We start from the raw sequence: 23,967 nt of genomic DNA, 5'->3' as shown, positions 1-23,967 counted from the left end.
TTCTTTCTTCAGTGATGCAGGCCAGGGTAGCACCAACGAAGTGAGATATGGGTCCCATCGCGCCGGGCGCTGTGCACACCAAGAGACAGACCCCAAGTAGACAAGACGCAGGGTGGGAGGGGAAGAACTTGTCTGCCCCACCGCGCTACTGAGTGAACTGCTTCGGAGTGAACCGCTCTCTTCCCCTGCCATTTGGGAAGGGGTACGAAGGCCACTTCCTAGCGTAGCGTTGCTGTCCGTGGCAGATGGCTCCAACACACCTGCAATGAGCAAATCCCCGAGGACGCAGAAGGCCCAGAGACATCCGCCGAACCTTTCAATCCATTCGTCCAAGCGGCCGCCGTTCCTGTTCCGTGGCAGGGCAAACGATAAACATACGCCGGAGAGGGGGACAGAAATCAAGGCGTTGGACTGCCCAAAGAAATGTTTTTAAAGACCTCGGCAGAGGCTCTGCCAGCCCTTGGGTTTAAACTTCTTGCGGTCCTCCGTGGTGGTAAAAAAAATAAATAAAAATTGGGCGGGGCCTAGAAAGCCGTCAGAGATTCTTTCCTGTTTTTCGTTTCTCATCTGGCGCTTTCAGCCGCGTCTTGCTAGCCCGCGTGTTTGTTGCTTCCGTTGGAATATTTTTTCTTCCTGCAAACCCTTTTCTTTTCCCCGATATTTAGTTCTTTTTACGAGTTTATGCCCTGTGGTTTATAGGCAGTGGGCTGACTTGAAAGGAGAAGGGGGAGGAAAAAAGTATGTATTTGAAAAGTCAATATTTAGTTTGTAATTGAAACAGCCCTTCCCCCTCAACCGAAATAAGTTACAAACAGCAAAAATGCCTGTGGCTTTTGCAAAGGAGAATAATTCTGAGTCTTAACAGCGCCTCGTTCATGGGAATGGAAGCTCCGATAGAGCAGGGCTGGTTTGAATGTTCTAATCCAGGGGGCCAGATGCAAGAATTGCAAAAATGTTGCATTTGAAATGTGTTGAAATCTTATATTTAAAAGAAACAAATAAACCAACCTTCCAAGCTGTGAGCCCAGAAAGTAGCCTGCAGGATTTAAAATCCCCTGCTACCTTGCCTCGTTTTCCAAAGCAAACACTTTGACAAGTTTACATTGGCGACTGGCTAGTAAATTCGGCATAATTTTTACGGAAATTTTCATAGTGCTGAGGAAATAACTCAATCCCTCCCAACTCCAGGCTTTGCCAACTTCTGTGATTTTTTTTCTTATCGCCAGCCTCGTGATTTTTTCCTTAAAAGCCCCAGCTCCTGGAGTCATTGGATTGAATCTCCGCTTTCGTTTTTTCAAAAATCAAGATGCTTGCCTTCATCATCGTTGCACAGAAAAGCTTGAAAATCTAAACCCTACAGGGTGAAAACCCAGACGGTGAAATACTTCCTCTGCCCAAAAAACCTCCTTTCATTCTTAAAAGAAGAAAAAACCTCATGATTTTTAAGCCACTCATTTGGGGGCGTGGCCTGACTCCTTCTTCTTGAATGCTTGGGATTGGCGGTGTCCGGTCTCTGGCAAAGTAACGCAAAGCTCCATCATTTGAAACCAGGGCTAGATTTACTACTCTGAAACCTGCCTCCCCTGGCCTGAGCCTGAAGCATGTACAATTTCAGGCTGAAAGGTGATTTTGTTTGGTGACACTTTAAAGGGTGCGAGAGAGGGACGGGGTCGAATTGGGTTAGGAACGCAAATGCTCTTATAACCTTAAAGCATTTAAACGTGCCTTAAAGTGCCTGGCGGAATTGGGAGATTATAACCTTAGTTTGGGCTTGATACTGCAAACGCACGCGTGCTTAATTTTGAGCACAGAGTGGTGCTGTTGAAGTCAGCGAGACAACCCTGTGGTCACAGCGCAGAGCTCGCGAGCAGCCCTGCAAAAACAACCCAGGGAAGGGGTGAAATCCAGGTTGTTTTTTCTCCCCCGCAAGGATAAAGTCTTGAATTTTCTCGAGTTCGTTATAAACAGTGAAAGAATATTTAAAACAGCCGATCCTGGGAAATACTTGGAGTCCTTTCCTGGGACTCGATTTCTAAAATAACCCGAAGAAAAGCTTGGTGGAGCTCGAAAGCTTGTCTCTTTCACCAAGAGAAGTTGGTCCAATAAAATAGAGCTCACCTCACCCACTTTTGTCTCTCGTGTCCCGGGACCAACATCGCTGCAAAGCGCTGCAAACAAAAAATAATATTCGGCAGTGAAGAATCTGAGCTGAATTGGAGACGGGCTATTGGGTTTGAATGGTGGGGGAGGGGAAGCAATCGAACAAAAACCGAGTGGATGCAATTTGGGCCCTTCTCAATTGATCTGCGACTTCCTCTGAGCTTCGGTGTTCATTAAAGCGTCTCCGTGCTCGCTGGCGTGCCTGCCGCTGCAACGTGACCAAAATAATGTGCTTTGCCTTTAACATTACGGTCACATTCTGCTCAATGTGAAACTCGGCTGGGTTGAAAGCACCAATAATGTTATGTTTAAAAACCAAAAACCAAAAAAACCAAAATTGCTTGGCTCTGTCTTCCCACTTCCTCAATGATACGTTAATATCACATCAAACCTTTCCTCCTTGCTGAAGAGACCTTAAATACTTTCTCTTTAACCTCTCCGGAGCTTGGAAGTATTACATTTTAGGATCTTAAATATTAATGCACGAAGGCGGATAGTTTGTGTGAGCGTGCTGACAGATGGCTGAACCAGGGAGAACAGTCGCTTTTCTCCCGTAGCAGGGAGAATTCTGGATAAAACTGAAATGATCAGGCTGGGAAACCGAGCGAGAGACGAGGAAAAAGTGTATCTTTCCCCATGGCTCTGAAAGGCGTTGTTCTGAAATGCAGGTAGTTTGAGGGAATAGCTTCGTAGGTATCTATTTTAAAGGCCCGTGGGGAACCTTTTGGGATCATCTGATTTCACCCCCCCCCCCCCGCATAAAACAGAGCAGAGAATTTCCATTCAGATTGACCACGTTTCTCAAGCTACCCGCCCCAGGAGTGAATTCAGAGCGAGCTGCTTGTCCCTGGGCATGTGGTGCAGATAAGTGGTTTTTGACTGGCTTCCAAAGCGCTAGATCATGTGCACTAGCGCAGAAAGAGGAAAAAAAAAACCCCAACCAAACCAAACCCCATAAGGAATGTGGAGTCGATTCATTTTTTTTCCTTTCCCCTAAGAACATCTGTTTTGCAAATCATGCTCATTCCAGTCAATATTTATTGCCAGCGCTGTTTCCTTTGCACAGTTAAAACCAGCTACCTCCCCCAAAAAGGAAGAGTCCAAGCAGGATTTAGTAAGAAAGCAAGACTCGCTTAAGCAAGAAATGGATCTTTCTGGTTACTTCAAACCTCTGCAGGTTTCTATATCGGCCCATGTCACTGCAGTGTCTGTACTTGAGGTTGAAAGCTTCTATTCTGCACTTCTCCAAACAGTTTAAAACTAGAGTGTCAGTTTCATGCTTTGACCAAAAATTGAATGGGTATTTTTTTTTTTTTTTTAAATAGCATCTTTATCCTCATTATGAACGCAAAGAAGTGTGGTGTAGTGGATTGAGCCACTCAGGTAAATGCCTTCGGCTGCCTGAGTTCTAATTCTGACTCCATCCGTCCTTCCCTCGATGGAAGTGTGCCCCCTCTAAGACCGAACGGCAGCGGTGGACTCTGAGTGTCACGGACCTGGACCCTGTGGTGCCAGGTGCTGTACAAACACAGAACAAACAGGCAGTCCCTGCCCCCAAAGAGCTTCCAACGCTGTTGGGGAAGCTCTAGCCCTTTCACTGAGTGCACTGATGGGTTGTTGTGTATGTCACAGTAGCATGCCCGAGCTGTGATCAGGGCCCCTAGTTTTGAGGTAGCTCCCACGCTGAAGAGCCGACAAGGCAGACGCCAGTGGGCAGGGAAACTAAGGCACGGAGAAGGGAAATGACTTGTCCGAGGTCAGCGGCAGAGCAGAGATTGGAACCCAGGTCTCCTGAGTCCCAATCTAGTGCTCCACCCTTTAGACCACACTGCCCCTCCGTTTCCTCGCTGGAGTCTCTTCATCTCTCTGTTGATCAGCTGCCGGCGGGAACGGCTATGTTGGCCGTGTTGCGCTGTTCGAGAAAAGGGGGCTTTCTCTCCTGCCGGAATAGTCGCTCGCCTTTTATTTTTAGCAGGATGGCCGCTGACTGCTAAAGAGGCAAATGTTTTCCGTGGACGGCTTGTACAGCTGTCCCATCCCCGCGAACTGAGCTGGCCATTATATCCTGCATGAAGGGTCCTTTATTCTCCTCCCAAAGTTGGAGCTCTTCTCCTCTCCCCTTCCAGTGCTGCGTCTGCCCGCATTTCAATGAAAAGCTTGGCTCTTTGTAAACGCTCCATCAATGGATACCTTCTCCGATTGTCCACCTGGCACCTTGACATGCTTACTTCGGGGACTCCTTTAACTCGCCAAGAACATCCTGCAAAAAAAAAAAAAAAAGTGTAACATTATCAAGCCGCTTGAATGGTTTCTTTTCTAAAGAGAGAACGGAGCTTTCTTTGCTGCCCTCCCAAATGTCTTTGTAACTTGCTTTTGGTCTGTAAAGCTGCCAGGAGCGGTGATGGTGTGAAAGGCTCTCTCGAAAACACATACCGGCATTGTGTGGCGTAAGAGGCTGAAATGATCTTAAACCCCAGCGAAGCGCACGTGTGAGCAGAGCTCACGTTTTTAGCGGTGAAGCTGGGTTCGGATGCAGGCCGGTTGCAGGTTGAAATGCGACCGTGGGCAGGGAGTACCTTTAGCCTTCGGGTAACATGCTCACGGTGGTTTCCCAGAGTTGGAAGAAGCATTTTTACCTCTTTTGGCTCCACTAGCTCTGAAGAATTAGACGAGTCTCATCTTGAATTTCCCGGTCTAAATGTTTGCACAGGGTGTTGCATGTGTGAAGTGCTAGGTATTGTCCTGGTAGGAGTCACCGGGTGGTGCTATTACCCACAGCCTTACGAGCACTGTTTCTTCACGCGTGAGCTGCGTTCAGGCTTTGGGGGACGTGCTGTGTCCGTTTCGTGCTGCAGTTGCTTTGTGGGGGTGCTGTCGCACATGGTAGGAGACTTTTTCCCCCCTCTCTGCTATAATTTCACTAGAGCCGGTTCTTGGGGCAGAGCCGATTCGTGGCGTTCGGGCTGGGATTCCTGAAAGAGGAGGATGCCTGCATGTTGTTTGTGACCACCTCTGTTCCAGGACTGATGTCTATAGTGTCACATAAATGAGCTCTGGTAAGAGCATACCCAGAACCTGCGTCACTTTCTTCTCCCATGGGAAACTGGCCCCCAAGGCTCCCGACAGCCACTACACCAGAGTGGCCAGTTGATGCTTGCTATGGATTGAATCTTTCTCTTTCTAGGGATTTCCTTCCTCCCTAGTTTTTGAGCTGGGGGGCGGTGCGTGAGGGAGGGATGCAGAGGCGAAATGGGGATCTCCAAAGCCAAGCTTGGCTGGGGTGGGAGAGGGCATGCTGGTTGAGGCTGGGCCTTATAGATCTGTGCTGTGGGAGGTCATGCCTAGCCTGCTAGAAGCCTGGGAGGGTGAGAGGGGCAGTAAATCCAGGGCAAGCGTTTATATTCCCCTCCCTCACTCCATAGGGTTTGACAAGCTCGGGGAGTGGGATGCCCGGGGGTGCGAACTCCGTTGGCAAAGCAGGGTTAGGAGTGAGAGGGAGTGGAACCTGTCCGGTCTGAAAGCACTTGAGGGGAGCCTGAGACCAGAGTGCCGGGTTTAGGGATATTTACATGGATCACAAGACTATCGGGAGTTAGAACAGTAATCCAGTGTTTTGGCAGGACTGCAAACTCTCCTGTTTCAGGGCACGAGCCGACCTCTGGCTGTAGGGATCAGGAGGGAACTGTCCCACGGGGCGGCTTATCCCGGAGCTGCCTCCTACAGGGCTCCTTGGACCTGCCTCTGGAGCCTCTGGTACGGATTACTGTCAGGCAGGAAACTGGACTCTAGGTGGCCTTTGGTTCTGCTCCAGGCTGGCGATCCGATCCGTACGTCTCTCTCTTGCTTATATTTTTCATTGAGGGTGGTGTTTATTTCGTAAGAATTGCCCGATCGGATCAGAGCCGAGGTCCATCTACTCCTGGAGTTTGTTTCCAGCCACGGCAGTGCCAGATGCTTCAGAGAAAACTATAAGAACCTTGCTGTGGGCAGAGGTCTCCTGAGGGGGTCCCCGTAAAGGTCTCCTTCAATCCCTAATAGTTAGACAATGGCTTATAACCTAGTAGCACACAGCCATGGGCTAGGAACCCGTTGTTCCAGGTGCTGAATGAACACAGAGCAAAAATGAGCTTCCCCAGTGAGCTTCCAATCTTACAAGCATGAGGTTTTATATCCCTTGCCCAACTTCTAGTGTGGACTCTCACAGCTCTGGATATTCATTTTGTCCAATCATAGGGCCGGAAGGGACCTGAAGAGATCACGTATTCCACTCCGCCCCAGGCTGAGGCAGGATATCCGATCCCTCTTTGAATCTTGCTAAATGCGGTGCTTTACCAGCATCCTGGGGCAAGGAGTTCTGCAGTCTAAACTTGGCTTGTCTACACATGGAAGCTAATCTGGAATAAGGTGAAATAAGGAAATTGAGGGTCACCCGATGAAATTAATAGGCAGCAGGTTTAAAAACAAAAGGAAGTGCTTCTTCACACAACGCCCCGTTGGCCTGTCTGGATCTCATTGCCAGGGGACGTTGTGAAGGCCAAAAATATAACTGGGTTCAAAAAAGAATTGGATAAATTCAGATAGGCCCATCGGTGGCTGTTAGCCAAGGGGGTCAGGGATGCATCCCCATGCTCTGGATGTCCCTAAATCTCCAACTGCCAGAAGCTGGGACTGGACGACGGGATGGATCACTTGAAAATTGCCCTGTTCTATTCATTCCCTCTGAAGCATCTGGAACCGGTCACTGTCGGAAGACAGGATACGGGGCTAGATGGACCATTTGTCTGACCCACTATGACCGCTCTTAGTTAAAGAGGATTAAAATTCCTGATGATCTCCATGTGTGGATGCTCTTATTCCGGAATGAGAGAGCTTATTCCAAGTTAGTTTAATCTGTTTCCAAAGTGGATTAAGCTAATTCGGAGCAAAAGTGTCCATGTGTGGAGCTCGTCGGGCGTAGTTAATCGGGAAAAGCTATTCTGGAATATCGTCCTGTGGAGAGGAGCGCTAATTATGCATTGTGTGGTGGGTGGGGAAGTATTTCCTGTTATCCTTGGCCAACTGACTTTCCAATTTCACGGTTTTGCAGCAGTGACAGATTTATGTTGCACTCCCCTTAGCTATTTCTCCCGGGATCCCTATGGGGACGCCGGTGGTTCCTTGCACAGATCTAAGCAGGGAAAGCGAGGCGAGGCAGGCTTCTTCGCCGCAGACGCTGGAGGGAAATGGATGCACCGTTCCCCGCGTCCGTCGGGAACGCTGAGGTGATGGCTTGGTCGTTAAATGGCAGACGACGAGTCACATCACCCGTAGCAACGGCATCAGTGTTGCTTCCCAGATGTAATTGGCATGGAGACGGGCGCATGGGAGGATGCACTGGGGGCGGGAGCTGTAGGAGGGTGAAACTCACCCCGATGTGTGTGGGGGGGTCCAGCACAAGACTTGGACCACGTTAGTCGCACTTTAACCCTAGGCCTTGTGGGACCGGAACGGGTCTCGTCTCTTTAACAATGCAGGACACGTCTGTTGTTTTAAAAGCCCGCCCCCACTACAGCAGGATCAAGGAGATAACGGTTAATGTGTATTAACATCGCTTGGCTTCCAGACCTGCTTGCTCTGTTTCCAGGCTCTTGGCTCCTGGGGGTTGTAGCAGGAAGCTCCAGAACCTAGGTACAAACCGGCCGTGGGCGCCTGGGAGAGGGTTATAGTGTTGATGGAGGCTGCGGGGGTGGGTACTGCACTTCACAAACGGTATTTAAAGACTCTAAACCCTTATGAGCTGGGGGGGGGGGGGTTATCCCCATCGGAGTGGGGCACTGACGAGCCAAGTGACCTGTCCCTGCTGGCTTGGGGCAGAGCCGGGAAGGGCGCTAGATTGGGAGACCCCGATTCTGTTCCCGGCTGGACCGCTGATTCCTTATGTGACTTGGGCCAAGTCACCCCCTCTGTGCCCCGTGCAAGGCCAGGGAGCGTGACGATTATTTGTATTACTGTGGTGTCGGCTAGATGCCTAGAAATGATCAAGAAGGCTGCCTAACCGAGAGTAGGGCCCCTTTGCGTAGTGGCTGCATGGACACACCGAGACAGTCCCCCTCCCAGAGACCTCACTGTCCAAACCAGATGAGAGGAAGGGTCTTATCCTGTGCTTTTAACTCTGTTTGCAACCAATAATCCTTCCAGAATCCAGCTCCATCCTCCGTCTCCTCCGCTTCCCCGGTGAGGGAAGAAGCTGTATGGTGCAGGAGGAAAACCCCTTAGGTCTTCCACACTAGCAACGGGGCCAGGAGGGAAATACACCCTCCAGGTCTAGTTCAGCTGGCACGCAGGTTGTTCCCCCCACGTCAGCATTCAAAGACACCCCTCTTGGCCGGCCCCAGGGACTGAACCGGGGCCTTGCACGAGGCTACAGGATGAGGTTGGGGTGGGCGCTGAGAGCCATTGAACCAAACTTTAAACCTTGTATATGACGGAAACTACTTCAAGCCAGGGAGTGCGGCAGCACCTGTAATTCCAGCACCTATGGGTGGGCTTTAGAGCCACACTGCTGTTAGCATGTTCGCTTGCACCCTGCTAGCAGGAGTCTGTCTCCCTAGGCTGGGAAGCTTACGGCAGGGCACAGATATGCCTACAGCCCGTTTGGGTCACACTTCTGTTTTTTCTCTACAACCAGGAGCGCTGAAGTCTGTCTTTTCCCTGGAATCTGAGATTCTCTCGGTCCCGGGACTCCCAGAAAACCAGCAAACATCACCACACTCACTATAAAATGGCGAGAATTAGCCACCCTGCTGACGGTCAGATTCCCTCTCTGCGTTTCAGCCTGCTGGGCTGGCCCTCACGTGCGACCGAAACCCTTATTGCCTTAAAATCCTGACCCTTCCTTATTGCAGCCATTGCTCTGAGCATTTTAGCCGACTCTCTCTTTTTAAAAAAATTTATTTTAATGAGTTTTTAATTGTCTGCTTCTCTTTGCCATCTATTTATTTTTAAACAAAGCTCTGAGCTGTGCTCTCTGGGCGACAATTAGCAGCGAGCTGCTTTTTCACTGTGCATGACATTCTCCTGAAAGAGAGAGCCTGCCAGCGTGAATATGGAGGGAATTTTGGTTCCTTTGCCATGGTAGCTCCTAAACTTAAAAAAAAAAAAGAACCAACCCCCCCCCGCGTCCCAATAGAAATCAGCCTAAATGATCATAATGGTCCCTTGTGCCTTTCAATGCTTTGAAAATATCAACAACCGCTCCCAGTGAGAGCTCATCGAGTGTCCCGAAGAAATATGCAGCCCCAGAGTGCTGCAGAGATGCCCGGAAATCTCCTGGCACTTCCATGTGAAACCTAACGAGCCGCTCCCAAATATTTATTTCTGTCCAGCTGTCTGCTCTGCTCCTCCGCTCCCACTCCTTGCTAGGATCAGGCCGCTGTGTAATGGTCGTTCATCTTCTGAAGCTGGGGTGGAAGGATTTCTCTCTGGCATGCTGGCTGGCTGGGGGCGTTCGCTGGCTGACCTGGGGCCTAGCCCCAGCCTTGGTTCAAGTCCCCACTCTTCCTACATGATCTTAAGTCACGTGGATGTTTAGGCACTGAACTCCCGTTGAATTTGGTGTCTAAATACCGCTAGGATCTGGGCCTTTGTCCCGCCGTACCTCAGGTCCCTGTCAGTAAAATGGGGACAGTGGAATTTCCCCCGTGTGTGTGTGTGTGTGTGTGTGAGAGAGAGAGAGACACGATGGTGAGGGCTCAGACACCGTGCTAAGGGTGGGCCCAAAAGTACCATAGACCGATGCAGCTCTGATTTCAAAGACAAGAGGAAGCTGGGGGATCTGCGTATATTCCCGTCCCGCTGGGCGTGCAGGGGACCCACAGTGACACGGCTGTGTGTGTGTGTGTGTGTGGGAGGGCGGGGGTGAGAGGGCCAGCTTTACTCTCTGCGTGAGGGCGGGCTGCAGGGAGGCTTAGGGGACATGTTTGCTTCTGGGCCTTGTGGGGCGAGGGGGGGAGGGAGGGAAGCAGAGGGTCCCCCACTCCCCCAGCCCCAGCCGTGTCTGAATCCCCCTGTGCTGGGCCTGTTTGCTCAAGGATGGAGTTTGAGGCCTATCTGTCTTGGCTTGCCAGTGGCTGCTGTTGCCGTGGCGACGCAGCACCTCAAACCCCCTCAGAGGTAGGGAAAATGGTGAGGCGTGTCTGGTCTGGTGGGTGGGGTGCTGCACTGGGAGTCTGGGCTCCTGGGTTCCATCCCCAACCCTGCCAGCTGCGTGACGCTGGACACATCACTTTCCCGTGCCGTGCCTCAGTGTCCCCCCCCCGCCCCTTTGTCTCGTTTCGCCAGGTGTCTGCCCAGTTCCTGCTAGAATAGGCCATGGTCTCATAGGCCTCTGGGTGCTACTGCAGTACAGATGAGTCCTTTTACACGTGGGAAACTGAGGCACAGAGCTGGGAAGTGACTTGTGCAAGGTCCCACCGTGGGTCAGAGGCGGAGCTGGGAATAGAACTGAGGAGTCCCAAGAACCGGGGGCTGAGAGTGTGTGTAAAAAAGGACTTGTTGGAAAGTGAATTGTGCTCTAATATGTAATATTGCAAGCCAGCGTAATATCGCCAGCTGTACTGCCTTTGTGATTTAAAAAAAATGACTTGCTGTTTGCTCTCATCTGGGTTTTTTAAACTTCGTTTTCATTATCTAGCATAAAAAAAATAAACCGCCTTTGGCTCCCAAGCACTAATTTATCCAAGTTAAATGATCTTTACAATTTGCTAATGCATCATGGATCCCAGCTCCTGTAATTAATGCCTCTGTTTAAATCCTATTCTTTCCTTAGGGGTGAGACAGACGGACCCCGATGCTACGTGCAAAACTTTTGCTGAGACTTCAAAAAAAACCCAAAACCAAATCAAATCCGGCTTGAATTTCTTGTAAATAACTTGTCTTGGGAAGAAACTCACCATGTTTATTGTTATTGTTGTTTTGTTTTATTCTCTTATGTAGCACCGAAGACATGTAGCCCTAAACAGTTTGCATGCAAAGATCAGATTACGTGCATATCTAAGGGCTGGAGGTGTGATGGAGAGAAAGACTGTCCCGACGGATCCGATGAATCTCCTGATATATGTATGTATCATTTTCTTTCCTGCTAATTGTGTCTGTATTTATATTTTTCTACTGCATGCATCTTCTAGGGTTCTGAACTGGCATCAACCTGAAAGTTTCCTCCCTCGTTCATTTTCTTTCTATAGTACTGTTCACTTGCCACATCTGTCGGTGCAGGTGTGACAGGAAGGTGTTAGAAGTATAAACCGTCCATTCTATATGACCCATCATTCTTCTGTCTACCCCAATAGCATGCTTCTCAAATGCACTGTTTCGAGGGGACCTGCTGCCTCACGGATACCTATGAACCTCCCTGTAACACCGTTATTGTTGGAATTGCTATACACTGGAAATAGAAGAAACAGGAAACAGAGGATTTAGCAAGAGCCATTTACGCGGAAGGAAAGAACCCCACAGCATTGTATGCTTCCTGCCTAAATAATCTGTGTGGGGCCTTCATTTTTGGATCTTTGTGGGACTGTTGCCTTTGGCATATAGATTATTTGTGTTGCAGAAGTAATGCTGGTTGGTGTTAGAGATGAAGGAACTGGGGTTTAAAATGTAGTTCTCGAACCTGGTGCGTGGGGGTGCATGTTTTGTTATGTGGCTCTCTTTGTAGCACAGGCTTGCGTCCTGAAGCTTGGACCCCTGGCTTTATGGATCTTGGTGTTAGACTCAGCTGCTCATGAGGAGTTGGTCAGAGCCCACTGTTTCGGTGCTTGGGGGTTCCCCCCCCCCCCTTCCCAAAGTTTTAGCAGGGCACAGAGCCAGGCCAATGTAGAGCCTTTTCCTTCACCCCAGAAGTGGGGGACGTTGGCAAAGAAAGTGCAACGTGAAATGTTTGGCAGGTTGCTTTACCGGTGGGGGGAGGCTGGGAGGGAAAAAAGGGGTGCTTGGGCAAGGGGCAGCCACTTTCGGTGTGTGTGTGTGTGTGTGTGTGTGTGTGTGTGTGTGTGTGTGTGTGTGTGTGTGTGTGTGTGTGTGTGTGTGTGTGTGTGTGTGTATAGAAACCCCGATGATCCTAACCCCGTTGCAGAGAGGCACGTCTCTGACAGGGGTTACGCTCCTTGGCATCTGCTGCATCCGTCCTTTCCTGCAGCTGGCGAGGAGTGCTGGTCTCAGGGGAGGAATCTCTGAGGCTTCAAGCTCTGAGTACCCTGGAGCAGAGAGGCTGACACAGACCTGGGGAGCGGGTGGGTGTGGGGGGGCTGGGGAGACTTTGATATGCTTGCAAATCTGATGCAGCCAGGAAGATAACTGCAATCTGCCCCTCTTGGGTGCAGAGTTAAGGGGGTGCCTGTGTGTGGGAAGGGTTGGGACTGGAGAGGAAAGGGACAGATTTTCCTGGAGTTGGGAACAGCCTGTGGACAATCAAAATAGCAGTTCCCAGATTTGTGTGTTTGCTTTTGGGTCCATCAAGTCGCTTTGCCTCAGCTGCAGAGGTTGGGCGGGCCCCTCGCTGCAGAGCAGCTGTGTGGAGCTGTGGGGACTTTATGGGAACGGGCAGATATCTGGCCCAGCGGAGGCTGGATCTTAAGGAAACAAAAAGAAAAGAGAGTAACAACAAACAGATCCTGATTGTTCAGGAAGATGCGGGGCTTGTGGAGGACGTCTAGGAGGGGATCTTATGTTGCGTGTGTGTGTGTGTGTACACCACCAGACAGAGCTTTGTGGTGCCTTTTCGTAGAGAGGCAGCAATCCTACTACATAGCATGGGGGAAGCAGCGTGTGGATAGCACGCTGGCCTGGGATTCAGCAGACTTGGGTTCTGTTCCTGGGTCTGTCACCGGCCTGCTGGGAGACCTTAGGCAAGTCACTTCCTCACCCTCTGCCTCGGTTTCCCTGTCTGTAAAATGGGTACCTCATTGATAAAGTGCTTTGAGATCTACCACTGGAGAGCTCTAGCTGAGAGCCAGGCTTTACTGTGTTAGGAATAGACCTTCAGTGACAAAGGGGATCAAACCACAAACACAGTGGGTGGCCTCATCTTGAGGAGTCATACACCCCACGGGGCTGGTCTGTCTTTTCCCTCTGACACTCTGGCAAATGTGTGTGTAACTTGCCATGCCAGTAAAGTCTCTGTGAATTTGTAAGGACTCTGGGTGGGCTTTTCAAAGTAGCTTGAAGTGTGGGGTGGGGTGTTAGGTGCCTAAATCCTTTTGACTTCGGGTTCAGATGTCCAATGCCCTTTGGGCTCCTTTCATCCTCCTAGCCTCCAGCACTGAAATCGGTTCCTGGCTGCACCATCTGAAATAAAGGTCTTTCCGAAGTGGCCTTTTGACTCAGGTTATTTATTAAGGCAAAGTGACGCAACCACCTCCTGATGGGAGGGAGAAAAGACGAAAAGGCTGGGACGGGCTGTCTGGCTCAAAACAGTCGGCAGCCCTGGAAAATTCCTGTGCTAAACTTGGAGGCTCTTGCTGCTGGAACACATCTGTCCTGGTAGACGTTCCGCATGCCCTGTTTGTGCTCCTTTAACCGGGCTCTTTTTATCCATCCAGACAGATGCAGCATAACCTCTAGCGCTCCCTGAAACTAACTTTCTCCACCTTTCTCCTGAACCTTCGTTTGCCAGCCTTGGGATCAGGCCACCCGGCGTTTGCCCTCCCACAAGGATAAACTTGAGAAATCCATAGCCTGCCACGCACCCACGAGCGCCCCAGCGGGCTAAAATAACCCTTGGTGATTTTTCTTTTTTGAGAGACCCTTTTCCGTCCTGTAGGATCTGCAAGGGTTGGACAGACGCCTCCGAGATGCAGCCACCTCTGGGGTGAGAGAGCCAGCCTTTCTGCCCCAGCAGCCGAACAGGCCAGAAAGTCTGGGGAGGTGGTGAAATGAATAGGTTTTAAGGGAAGGAGGGATCTTTATGATCTCCTGTATAACCCAGGCCAGAGAGTTTCATTCCTTCCCTGACCTATAACTTCTGGGTCAGTTGCCTGAACTAGAATTGTGAGTGTGCGCATGTTCATAAACACACCTACACGTGCGAAAAAGAGAGAGTGGCAGGGGATCAACAAGAGGCCGGGAGCCGATTTACGTCCTGTCCTGAGCGACACCTCTGGGCCCGTGCTCACCGCAACCACTGCGCTGGGTTGTTGCTCACAACCACTTCCTGTGGCAGTCGTGGTGCGGTAAGGCTAGTGGGTGGGTTCCTTGGTGGGGGGGCGTAGCTCAGGGCTGGGTACAGAGCCCGCTCATCGGGGGGGGATGCAGTCACGGCCCGAAGTGGCGCCGAGCGGCACTAGATGAGCGAAGAGGTTGATACTGGCCGTGCTGTTCTGTGACCTCTCTCTCGCCAGAGCCAGCCCGGACCCTAGCTCTGCACTGCAGCTTTCTTCCACTTGTGCCAGATATGCGGCCCGTGGGGTCGGGCTGCCGGTTACCCCTCCTGGCTCTGTCCTGTTGCATCGCTGGGGGAACCTGCCTCAACCCCTCCTTTCCCAGCAGCCCCCTTGGATATGGCCAGCCCGCCCCTTTGGACACCTCAGAGCTCTGCTCCCACTTGGAGAAGCTTGGCTGAGCACAGATGATATCTACTCCCCCCTCCATAACTCCCTCGCCTGAGGGCAGGCAAAGGGGCAGGACATTAGCAGCAGTACTGGCTGCTCTCCCGTGGTACACCTCCGACCGGACAGCTCGCAACCCCGTATCTCAGCTCTCTCATTCCTGCACGTGGGGAGGGGCTTTCAGCCATCTCTGTGCTCCCCCGCATTCCGCTCAGCCTCCCATGTAAGTGAGTGCAGCCCTGAGGCTGCTCTAACAGGTCACACACTGTTTCCCAGGGTCAGGGGGGGCTGAGAATACCCATGCTGCAGTGTGCTCCAGCAACGTCCCTGACCTGCCCCCCACGCTGGGGGCGGGGAGCAGAGCTGTTGCAGAATGAATACACCGGCCATGGAGCGGCGTCGGCAGGGACCCTCCGGAGACGTGTTCTCTGCGCTTAGCAAGAATCCCTTGGATATATTTGCTTGACTGAGAAGCAGCAGGTGTGTTTCTTCCCAGGACTGGTTAGATTTTGTGCAATTGGTGGGAGAGCTGGGTGACTTCTCGGGGAGGCGCAAAGAACAGGAACCAGATCTTCGGTGGCTTCCTTCTTCTTTTTCTTCTAGGATGAGCAAGATCTGATTTTTCCTCAGAATTACAAAGAGCCAAGAATAAACTGCCCTTAAATCTTGGGCAAGGCGTTTTCGACAGACAGAGTGGGTATAGGGATAGGACTGGCTGTGTGGAACAGGGGCGGGTTGCTGTGTGGGCTGGGATGCGGAAGACTGGGGTTCTGTTCCCAGTCTGCCCCTGACTCACAGGATCACCTTGGGCAAAGCCAGGAAATAAATGAAAATTCCAGCCTGCATCTCTCGCTGTCTCTCAGCTGCCTGTCTGACAAACAGGAGGTATAAATAATCCCGGGGCAGGGCAGTCTAGCGGGTAGAGCGCTGGAGTGGAACTCACGACACCCAAGTCCAGTTCCCAGCTCGGGCACTGAACTTGGGGAAGTTTCTTCCTGTCTCTGTGTTCCTCCGTTTCCCGCTCCCTTTTCTCTTTCTTGCTGTTTTGACTATTGTGGAATCAGACAGTGTCGGGCCAGTGCAACCCCCTGCACTGAGGCAGGGACAGGTCACCTAGACCATCCCTGACCGGGCTTCGTCCAACCAAAAGCCTCCAATGACGGGGACCACTGGACTCCGCTTCCAGAGCTTAACTCCCCCGAGAGTTAGAGAGTTTTCCTAATATCTAACCTGGAGCTGCCCTGCTGCAGTAGAAGCCCATTGCTTCTTGTCCTGCCTTCAGTGGACATGGAGAACACTTGAGTCCTTAACGTAGGTGAAGACAGTTGTGACGTCAGCCCCCGAGTCGTCTTTTGTCAAGTCTAGACTGCCCAGTTATTTTAACCTTTTCTCACAGGTCCGGTTTTCTCAACCTTTATCATTTTTGTTGTTTTTCTCTGGACTCTCTCCAATTTGTCCACGTCTTTCTTAAAGCGCAGTGCCCAACGCCGGACGCGGGACTCCAGCTGGGGCCTCACCAGTGCCTGGTAGAGCGGGACAGTTACCTCCCGAGTCTTACATACGGCCCTCCTGTTAGTATTGTCCTTTTCCCACAAGTGCATCACATTGTTGGCTAGTGTTCAATTTGTGATCCACTGGAACCTCAGAACATTTTCAGCAGTACGACTGCCCAGCCAGTTATTCCCCACTTCGTATTTGTGCGTTTGATTTTCCACTTGTCTTTATTACATTTCATCGTGTTGATTTCAGACCAAGTCTCCAAATTGTCAAGGTCCTTTTGAGTTCTAATCCTGTCCTCTGACATGCTCGCAACCCCTTCTAGCTTGGTGTCATCCACAAATTTTACATGCATTGTCCAAGTCATCAGTGAAAATATTGACTGGTACTGGATCCAGGGCACACCCCGTGGGACCGCACTACATGCGTCTCCCCATTTGACAGCAAACCACTGTACAGCACCTGCCACAGTGGGGCCCGGATCTCGGTTGAGACTTGTAGGTTGTGTCATACTATTGAGTAGCATGTGATTTGTCGGTATCATGAACCCTGAGCTAGCTTGTCCTAACATTCCCACAGCGATCAAGGTAAAAATGTGACTCCCGGTAGCAAACTGGAAATATTTGGCACTTACGCAGCTGTTTACGTCTTCAAAAGGTTGTGCAAACATGAGCTAATTCCCCCCCCACGTCCCTCCACCAGAGAAGACTTAGGCTGCAGTGTAGACAGAAGCTAAGTCAGCAAAACGTAGGTCACTCGGGGTGCGAATATTCCCATCCCCACCAGCGAGATAAGTTACGCTGAGGTAAGTGTCCATGTGCACAGCCCAGTGTTGGTGCGGGAGCTTCTCTCCAAAGCTTCGGCTGCTCGCGGAGGTGGTTTGTTAGGCCAACGGGAGAGCTTTCTCCTGTCGGCATAGAGCATCTTCACCAGATGCGCTGGCGTGACGCAGCTGGATCAGCACAGCTGCAGCGCTGTGTGTGTAGACACAGGTGCCAACTTTTCAAACTGCCGGAGGGTGCTCGACCCCAGGCCCCGCCCCCTTTCCCCAAGGCCCCGCCCCCTTCCCCCAAGGCCCCACCCCGCCCACCTCTTCCCGCCTAGTTCCGCCCCCTCCCCATAGCGCCCTGAGTCCCTGCCCCCCCCCCCCACCCCAGCACGCCGCAAAACAGCTGTTTGCGGCGGGCGGGGGGAGTGGGGGGAGGCACTGATCTGCGGGGCCGCCGGCGGGCGGGAGATGATTGGGGGAGGCTCCACCCACCATTTTTTCCCCTTGGGTGCTCCAGCCCCGGAGCACCCCAGCGTTGGTGCCTATGTGTATAGACATACCCCCAAGAGGGCAGAATAAGGGTATGTACAAAAAATTGGTCCTTTTTTTTTTAAGGTGATTTGCTGAATTCCTCTTGTCGCAGTTGCCGCTTGAGCTTGCCGGGCTTGGGCTCCGTTCAGTTTATTTTACGAGCTGACTGAAGATAAGCAGGAGACCTTTAAATCACAACATAAATAAATAAAACAACCCGAGTGTCAGGGGGAACAGGGAAAGGCCCTTCCCTGGCGCTTGAAAACCCCTTGCGTCTCCGCTCTCTGTGATGTGTGTCGTGGGAGCATCTCATGGACATCGCCACCGGGGTGGGGGGGTCGAGGTGCTGCCCTCAAGTTACACCACTAGCTCTGCTCTCGCTCGCGCTGGCGTGTCTTCACTGCAGCAAAGAAAAAGGGGTCTTCTCAACTTGGGTTAAAATAGCAGGGAAGCTATTGGGTGACTTGGGTGAGAGGAGGTTGAGTTCACGCCCACTGAGGAGCCTGGGTTGGACTGCAGTTGCTAACCCAAGTTAAAACCCGAGTTGCCGTGTCTTCATCGCTGTTTTACCCCAAGTTAGCTACCGTGGGTTAAGAACAGATCCACCCCTCCAGCGAAGACACACCCTAAGCAGGATCACACTGCAAAGCAGCAGGCTGGCTACACGCAGAGCGATGGGATTAGCGCTGGCCGTGGGTGAGTTGTAACTCAAACTGGTCCCATCCTCGCTGCATCACTCCTGCATCAGTAGCAATTGACCCACCCGCCAGCTGGAGCTGACAGCACCACGTAGGCTAGAGATGTGTGTGTATGTGGACGGGGCAAAAATCAGGTTATACCCTGAGCTAACCCTGCAGAGAAGACCTCCCTGAGTGGGCCCCAATTGAAATCAGGGTCCTATGGTGGTCGGTGTTTTACAAACGCTTAGTGAGAGAGAGCAGCTGTGGGGTGTGTGCGTGTGTGAGTGCGTGCGTGCGCACCACGTACCTAAGTAAACTGGTGCAAATCCCAAGTGGCTTCACTGGCTGGGTTACCCCAGCTGAGGACCTGGCCTGGCTTTGCTCAGCTGGGAGCTCTGTCGGCCGGTTGCACTTGTTAGCTGCCTTGCGTGTACAGCGGCTGCGGCTTTTGCCCTGCAGCCTCTTGTCAACCTGCTCCCGGTCCAGCCTCGCTTGCGCGCACCTGGGGCTATTAATAGGGATTCCTGCTTGCTTTACATCTGCTCCGGACGGAGCGAGCATGAGCAGCGGCTCAGCTGTCAACACGTGCAAGGGGCTGAGAAGCCCCTATCTTTTGGGGTTGTCAGAGGGGCTTTTCTCACGCCAGTCTGGCACCGGAGGCTTCAGCTGACTCGCATCCTCCTTATCTTGCTGGCAAGGAGAGTGATTTGTTTTAAAACCTGGGCTTGCAAGGGCGGCTTCTGCATGCAGCCTCAGGGAGTGACACAGCACCATTTGCATTGCAGAATCAGACTCCTAGGGCGGCAAGGGCTGGTGAAATACTGTCTGTTAACGGAGAGCTGGGAAATCTGTTAAGTATTCCCGGGGAGCTTAACTCTAAGCATGGGAGTGGTCCCCTTTGAGTCCCCTTTGAGTTTGTACATGGGAGATTGTACTGGTTTAATTGGTTTAAGTTAAACAGGGGCAACTCTTCTGTGTAGGGGAGGGGTCAGATTTTCAAAAGCTCCTAAGTCCCCTACGTCACTTTTGGGTGCTTTTGAACATTTTACCCAAGGCTTGCTGCAGGGGCAGTGTGGCTTAGTGGGTAGAACACTGGACTGGCTCTGGGGGAGCTGGGTTCGATTCCTGACTTCGCCCCCGGGCAAGTCACTTCCCCGTGCCTCAGTGTCCGTAGCTCTGAGGATAAGACTACCGGCCTCCTCTGTAAAGCCTCCTCTGTAAAGCGCTGTGAGAGCTACTGATAAGAGCGTTGTTAATACAGATAACAAAAAGGAATGTGTTAATGAGACACAATGGTAATAAAAGGGACTAAGGGACTCCCGGCCGGCCTGAGACACTGCAGCACGGTGTGGAAGGTTTTCCCTGTTGATGCCACAGCCCCACTTAGCTGCCGACACATCTGTCAAATGGGTCTGGTGCATGCGGAGTGCTCTGCTTTTATCTGTTCTGCAGCCGTGGGGGCCCTGGTGTCTGCATGGTGACAGTTCCTGTCGGGAGAGATGCGTTTGTCTCCACCCCCGCGCTGTGGGGCAGTGAATGATCAATGTGAATCTGTCAGAGGGGCTGGTTTTCAGAAAGTGCCCTCTGAATTTCAGCCGCCTTTAAGGCATCTTCAGGCAAGCAGCCAAAAATGGAAGATCTTGGCTCTCTGCTCGCTTGCGTCTCCAATGTACTGATGCTAAGTGCGCTCCTGGGCGTCCCTGGCGCGTCACAATGAAAGTCCTCGGCCGCCGGTTTGGAGTCGTTCGGAGAGGAGATGGGACCAGGTCTTCAGCTGGTATAAAACGGGTGGCGCCCCGGGACGCGGCGGATCTATGCCAGTGCGTACCAGCCGAGGAAACTGACCCGCTGTCTGGTGGGTACGGCCAGGGGCAGGGGGTGAGGAATGGCGATTCCGGACTCCTGGGTTCTAATCCCTGCTCACTGGTAGCCGTGGACGCCCGGGGCTCCTTTCCCCCAGCTGCTGTAGGGATGTTACCGATCGAGGTATCCCTGGATGCGGAGTCTTTTCCTTACAGTTTCTTACGGCTTTTTCGAGCGGTAGGTGCTATGTAGGGGCAAAGTCGCGGTGTCTGTCTGCTTTGGATTGGCCCGAGGCTGCACCCTGAATTGTTCGTAGCGGCGCCCCCAGACGGTTCCTTTCTCCTCACTGCTTTGCAGCATGCTCCTGGCAGCTCAGAGAGGCAGGAGACAGGGGAGGTTCGTTGAAATTAACTAGAGGCGTATGCGAGATCCTGGAGTGGATTTTCCCGAGATTCCTCCCCTTTGACAAACTTGCCCTGGGTTCCGCATCTCTCTCCCCCCCCGCACAGTTGCTTGGGCCTGGAAGCAGAATGTGCCCCCCTCCCTCCACGTTATTGTGTATTATCTAGCCTCTGGAGGCCCCCTCTCTGATCAGGGTCCCCCCTGTTGTGTTAGAGGCTGCACAGACACGTCATGAGAGACAATCCCTACCTGGAAGAGCTCGCAGCTAGGCCAGACTGACGAAGAGAGGGGAAGGGAAACTGAGGCACATAGAGGGGAAGGGAAATTGAGGCACACAGCAGGGAAGTGACTTCCCCAGGGCCACACAGCAGAGCCACGGATCAACCCCAGGGCTGCGGAGTCCCAGCTCAGTGCGCCATCCCCAAGCGAAGCTCATCCTCCCCCTGGACTCTAACCGGCGACGTTCACGGGCGGCGGCTGCCGTGCGGGTTCTGGAGGGCAGGAGCATTTCCTCCCCACATTCCCGATGGGTCCGAGGCGGCCCGGCCCTGTGTGGACACAGATATACCAATATAAAAGTGTTTATATTGGTATCACTAACTGTAGGGAGGGAAGGGGAGCTAGACCAGGATAAAGCATTGTTAGACCAGTCTAAGTGCATCTCCGTTAGGCGTTGTACGGGGTGAAAATGCACCCCCGTCACATGAAACCTGTGTGCAGGCCAGGCCTTCGGCTGTGAGCTCCTGGGTGCTCGGGCTGCCTATTTTTGTTGTGTTTGTACAGCTCCTAGCACAGTGGCGGCCTGACCCAGGCCCGGGGCCGCACTCCGAATGCTAAATCATAAGAATTGGGGTTGGGGCTTTAACCTAGTCGCCCAAGTGGGTTTTATTTGAATGTGCCTTCCCGTCCCCGACACTCCAGCCATGTAGCTTGTGAAGTCCCCAGTCCTCACTCCGTGCTCTCTTATCTCTTCACTTGTAGCTTTTTCCCATTTTTATGTGTCTTTGGGCCGGTGCCAGATCAATTACAGGCTGCATTTGTGGGGGGAAGAATTGCTGCTTTTCAAGTGGTTTTTTGAGGTTAAAAATTCATGTCTAATTCAGCCCTTTGGGGTGTACCACAAGCTTGTCACATGTAATAAATTGGCTCATTTATTAACGAGCAAAGGCGGTTGAAGGGAAACAAAGTGGCTTGTAAATTAATCCTGCCCCATTTGTGATAAGTAGTTGATCTGCTCTTTCCACAGGGATAATGGGCAGGGAGATCTGGTTTTGACTGATGGACTGTGTGCTTCCTTTGGGTGCCTTCCCTTGACCTGTTTGGAAACTCGGCTAATTAACCCTTAATTTGCAATTATTCTAAGCCTAGGAGAGTGGGTTTATTTAGATAGAGCTCTCTTTAGAGACAAAAGCTATTGTGTAGTAGCTGTTAAGAAGGCTCTTAACCTAGTGAGTTGCGTGGTTCTAAACCAAACCGCGTTCCTCCAGAAGGGAAAGGAGCCGGAGAGAGAGAGACAAACAGTGGCAGAGTTTGGGACAGAACCCAGGAGTCCTGGGTCCCCGTTCCCTGCTCTAATCACAAGATCCCTCTCCCCTTTCAGAGCTAGGGGGTCCTAGCTCCCAGCCCCTCCCTGTTCTAACCCACTAGGCCAAATAGAAACCGGAGGGGCTGGATAAACCCAATCATTCCTAATGGGCGGCCTTTTAAAGTCACTGCAACCAGAACAAACAGGAATAAATGTGGCCCCCCGTAGAAGCCAGGGTATTCTTGCAAAGAGCTGTTGGGGCTGCGTGTTCCTGCCTGGCTCCATCGGCCTGGTTTCCTCGTGGCATTGAAATGTTCTCCTGCCTCTGTGGCATGAGGCAGAGAAGTGGGGCTCCGTGTGTCACAGCCTGAGCTTTTCTGATGGTTTCTCGGTTTTGCTGTTAGCTGGGAGCTTGGCACGCTGGGTCCGAACTTCCCTGTCGAGTCGCCAAGTGATAATTGGCTGTTTCCTAGCCGGTGCGAGTGAGGCTGGAGGGCAGGGAGATGCGCGAAGGCCTCTGTCTAGGACCTCTGCTGAACAGGTCTCGTTCAGGGGTAGGAAAAATACAGGCGGGAGGCCGGCTCTGTGAGAAGAGGAGTGCGTGTCTGTGCGTCTCCTACCCCCGTCTCCCCTAGTGCCCGCTCCACCCCGAGGCTCTGCTCTTCTCAGCAAAACAAAATGAAAATCGAATCAACGCCCCTTCTCCCGAGTTCCCTGCACCATTCGCTGCTGCTAACTGGGTGCCTGGAATGAGCTTTGGCCTGGACAGACCCTGTTCCCCCAGGGAGTGGGGCTGGCAGAGGCCTTGCCCTGGCCGAAGTCGCTAGCCCGTCAGCTCAAGCGGACGACTTTCGGATGCACCCTCAGCTAGCGAGTGCATCTGCAGCGAAGGAGAAAGCGTGCTTCAATGCGGGGAAACTCCAGTTCCTGCATGTCCCACTCCACAGGGACGTCACGTCCCCTTTCCCCTCCCTGCTACGTCGCACCTTCTTCCCACGACGCATCTCCATGACTTCCTGCAGCGACGGCCGTCCCTATTCTGTGCTTGAGCTGTTCTCCCGCGTCCCCCCTCCGGCTGGGGCGGGGACCGCCTCTGTGGTTGTAAAGCACCCGGTTGCGTTTACGCTGCTCTGCAAAATGGCGGTCAAAATGGCACCGTCTGACTGGGTGGGTCGCCTCCCTGTGCCGTCAGCCCTACTCGCTGGCTTTGTTCGTGAGCCCGGGTGCCCCGCTGAGCCCAGACCGCTGCAGGCGCTGGATTCTCTTCCTCCTGGTGCAGGATTCCACCCTCAAGCGGAGCGGCGATGGCGGTGCAGTGCGTGGGAGGCTGTTGCTGTTGCGGGGAAAGAGAGAGGGCACAGCACAACTGCTTAGGGGAACTGGAGACCTGCCTTCAATTCTTTGCTCTCCCGGGGTGACCTTGGGCACGTCTCTCTCTTTCCTCATGGGAATAATGATCCGTCCCCGTCTCTCCCGGGGGCTGTGTCCTGTGCTGGCGGGGCAGTCCCTAAGGTAGGATGCAGTGCTAATCACAGCCCATGCGACGCTGCTGGAATGAAGGTGGTTCAGTCCTTGGGCTGATGAGGAAGTGGTTTTATGAGCTATTCGTTAAAGATTCTCTCTGCTCTGCCCATCTTCTGATGCCAAGATGAGGCTAAAAATAAGATGTGCCATCCCAGCTCCTTCAGAGGGGCATTTTCCCCTGGGTGCTGCGACCAGCAGGGAGGAAAAATATAACTTCTGGCTAGAGAGGGACCTAGAAACAGCTCCTCCCGCCCCCAGAAGTGCTGAGCGCTCGGCACAGACTATTTGAGGGTGGTTCATGCGAGGGGGCGATCCAGCCCTGGAGTGGCTGCCCCAGCCAGGGAACCCCACAAGGCACCCATCGCTGGGCGCTTCCTGGCCCCTTGGGTTCCCTTTCTCGTGAGGCAGGCTCCCTTTCCTGTCCGGTCCCCGTTCGGGGGGGGAGTGGGCACGTCTGGAACCCTGTGGATGTGCCCGTTCTGGCCTGCCCCGGGC

At 52.5% G+C, this 23,967-nt stretch overlaps 1 protein-coding gene across 1 annotated transcript in view; it reads left to right on the top strand.

The window, feature by feature from the left end:
• Nucleotides 1-23,967, top strand: part of LRP1 (LDL receptor related protein 1) — a 179,908-nt gene that overhangs the window by 32,241 nt on the left and 123,700 nt on the right. Inside the window, exon 2 of the mRNA XM_065419313.1 lies at nt 11,134-11,256. Coding sequence (XP_065275385.1) covers nt 11,134-11,256 — 123 coding nt within the window. The remainder of the gene's footprint in view (nt 1-11,133; nt 11,257-23,967) is intronic.

Source organism: Emys orbicularis, chromosome 19 (assembly GCF_028017835.1).
Source record: "Emys orbicularis isolate rEmyOrb1 chromosome 19, rEmyOrb1.hap1, whole genome shotgun sequence".
NCBI lineage: Eukaryota > Metazoa > Chordata > Testudines > Emydidae > Emys > Emys orbicularis.
The sequence above is the reverse complement of the archived record's forward strand: the minus strand, read 5'-3'. Positions and strand labels throughout refer to the sequence as shown.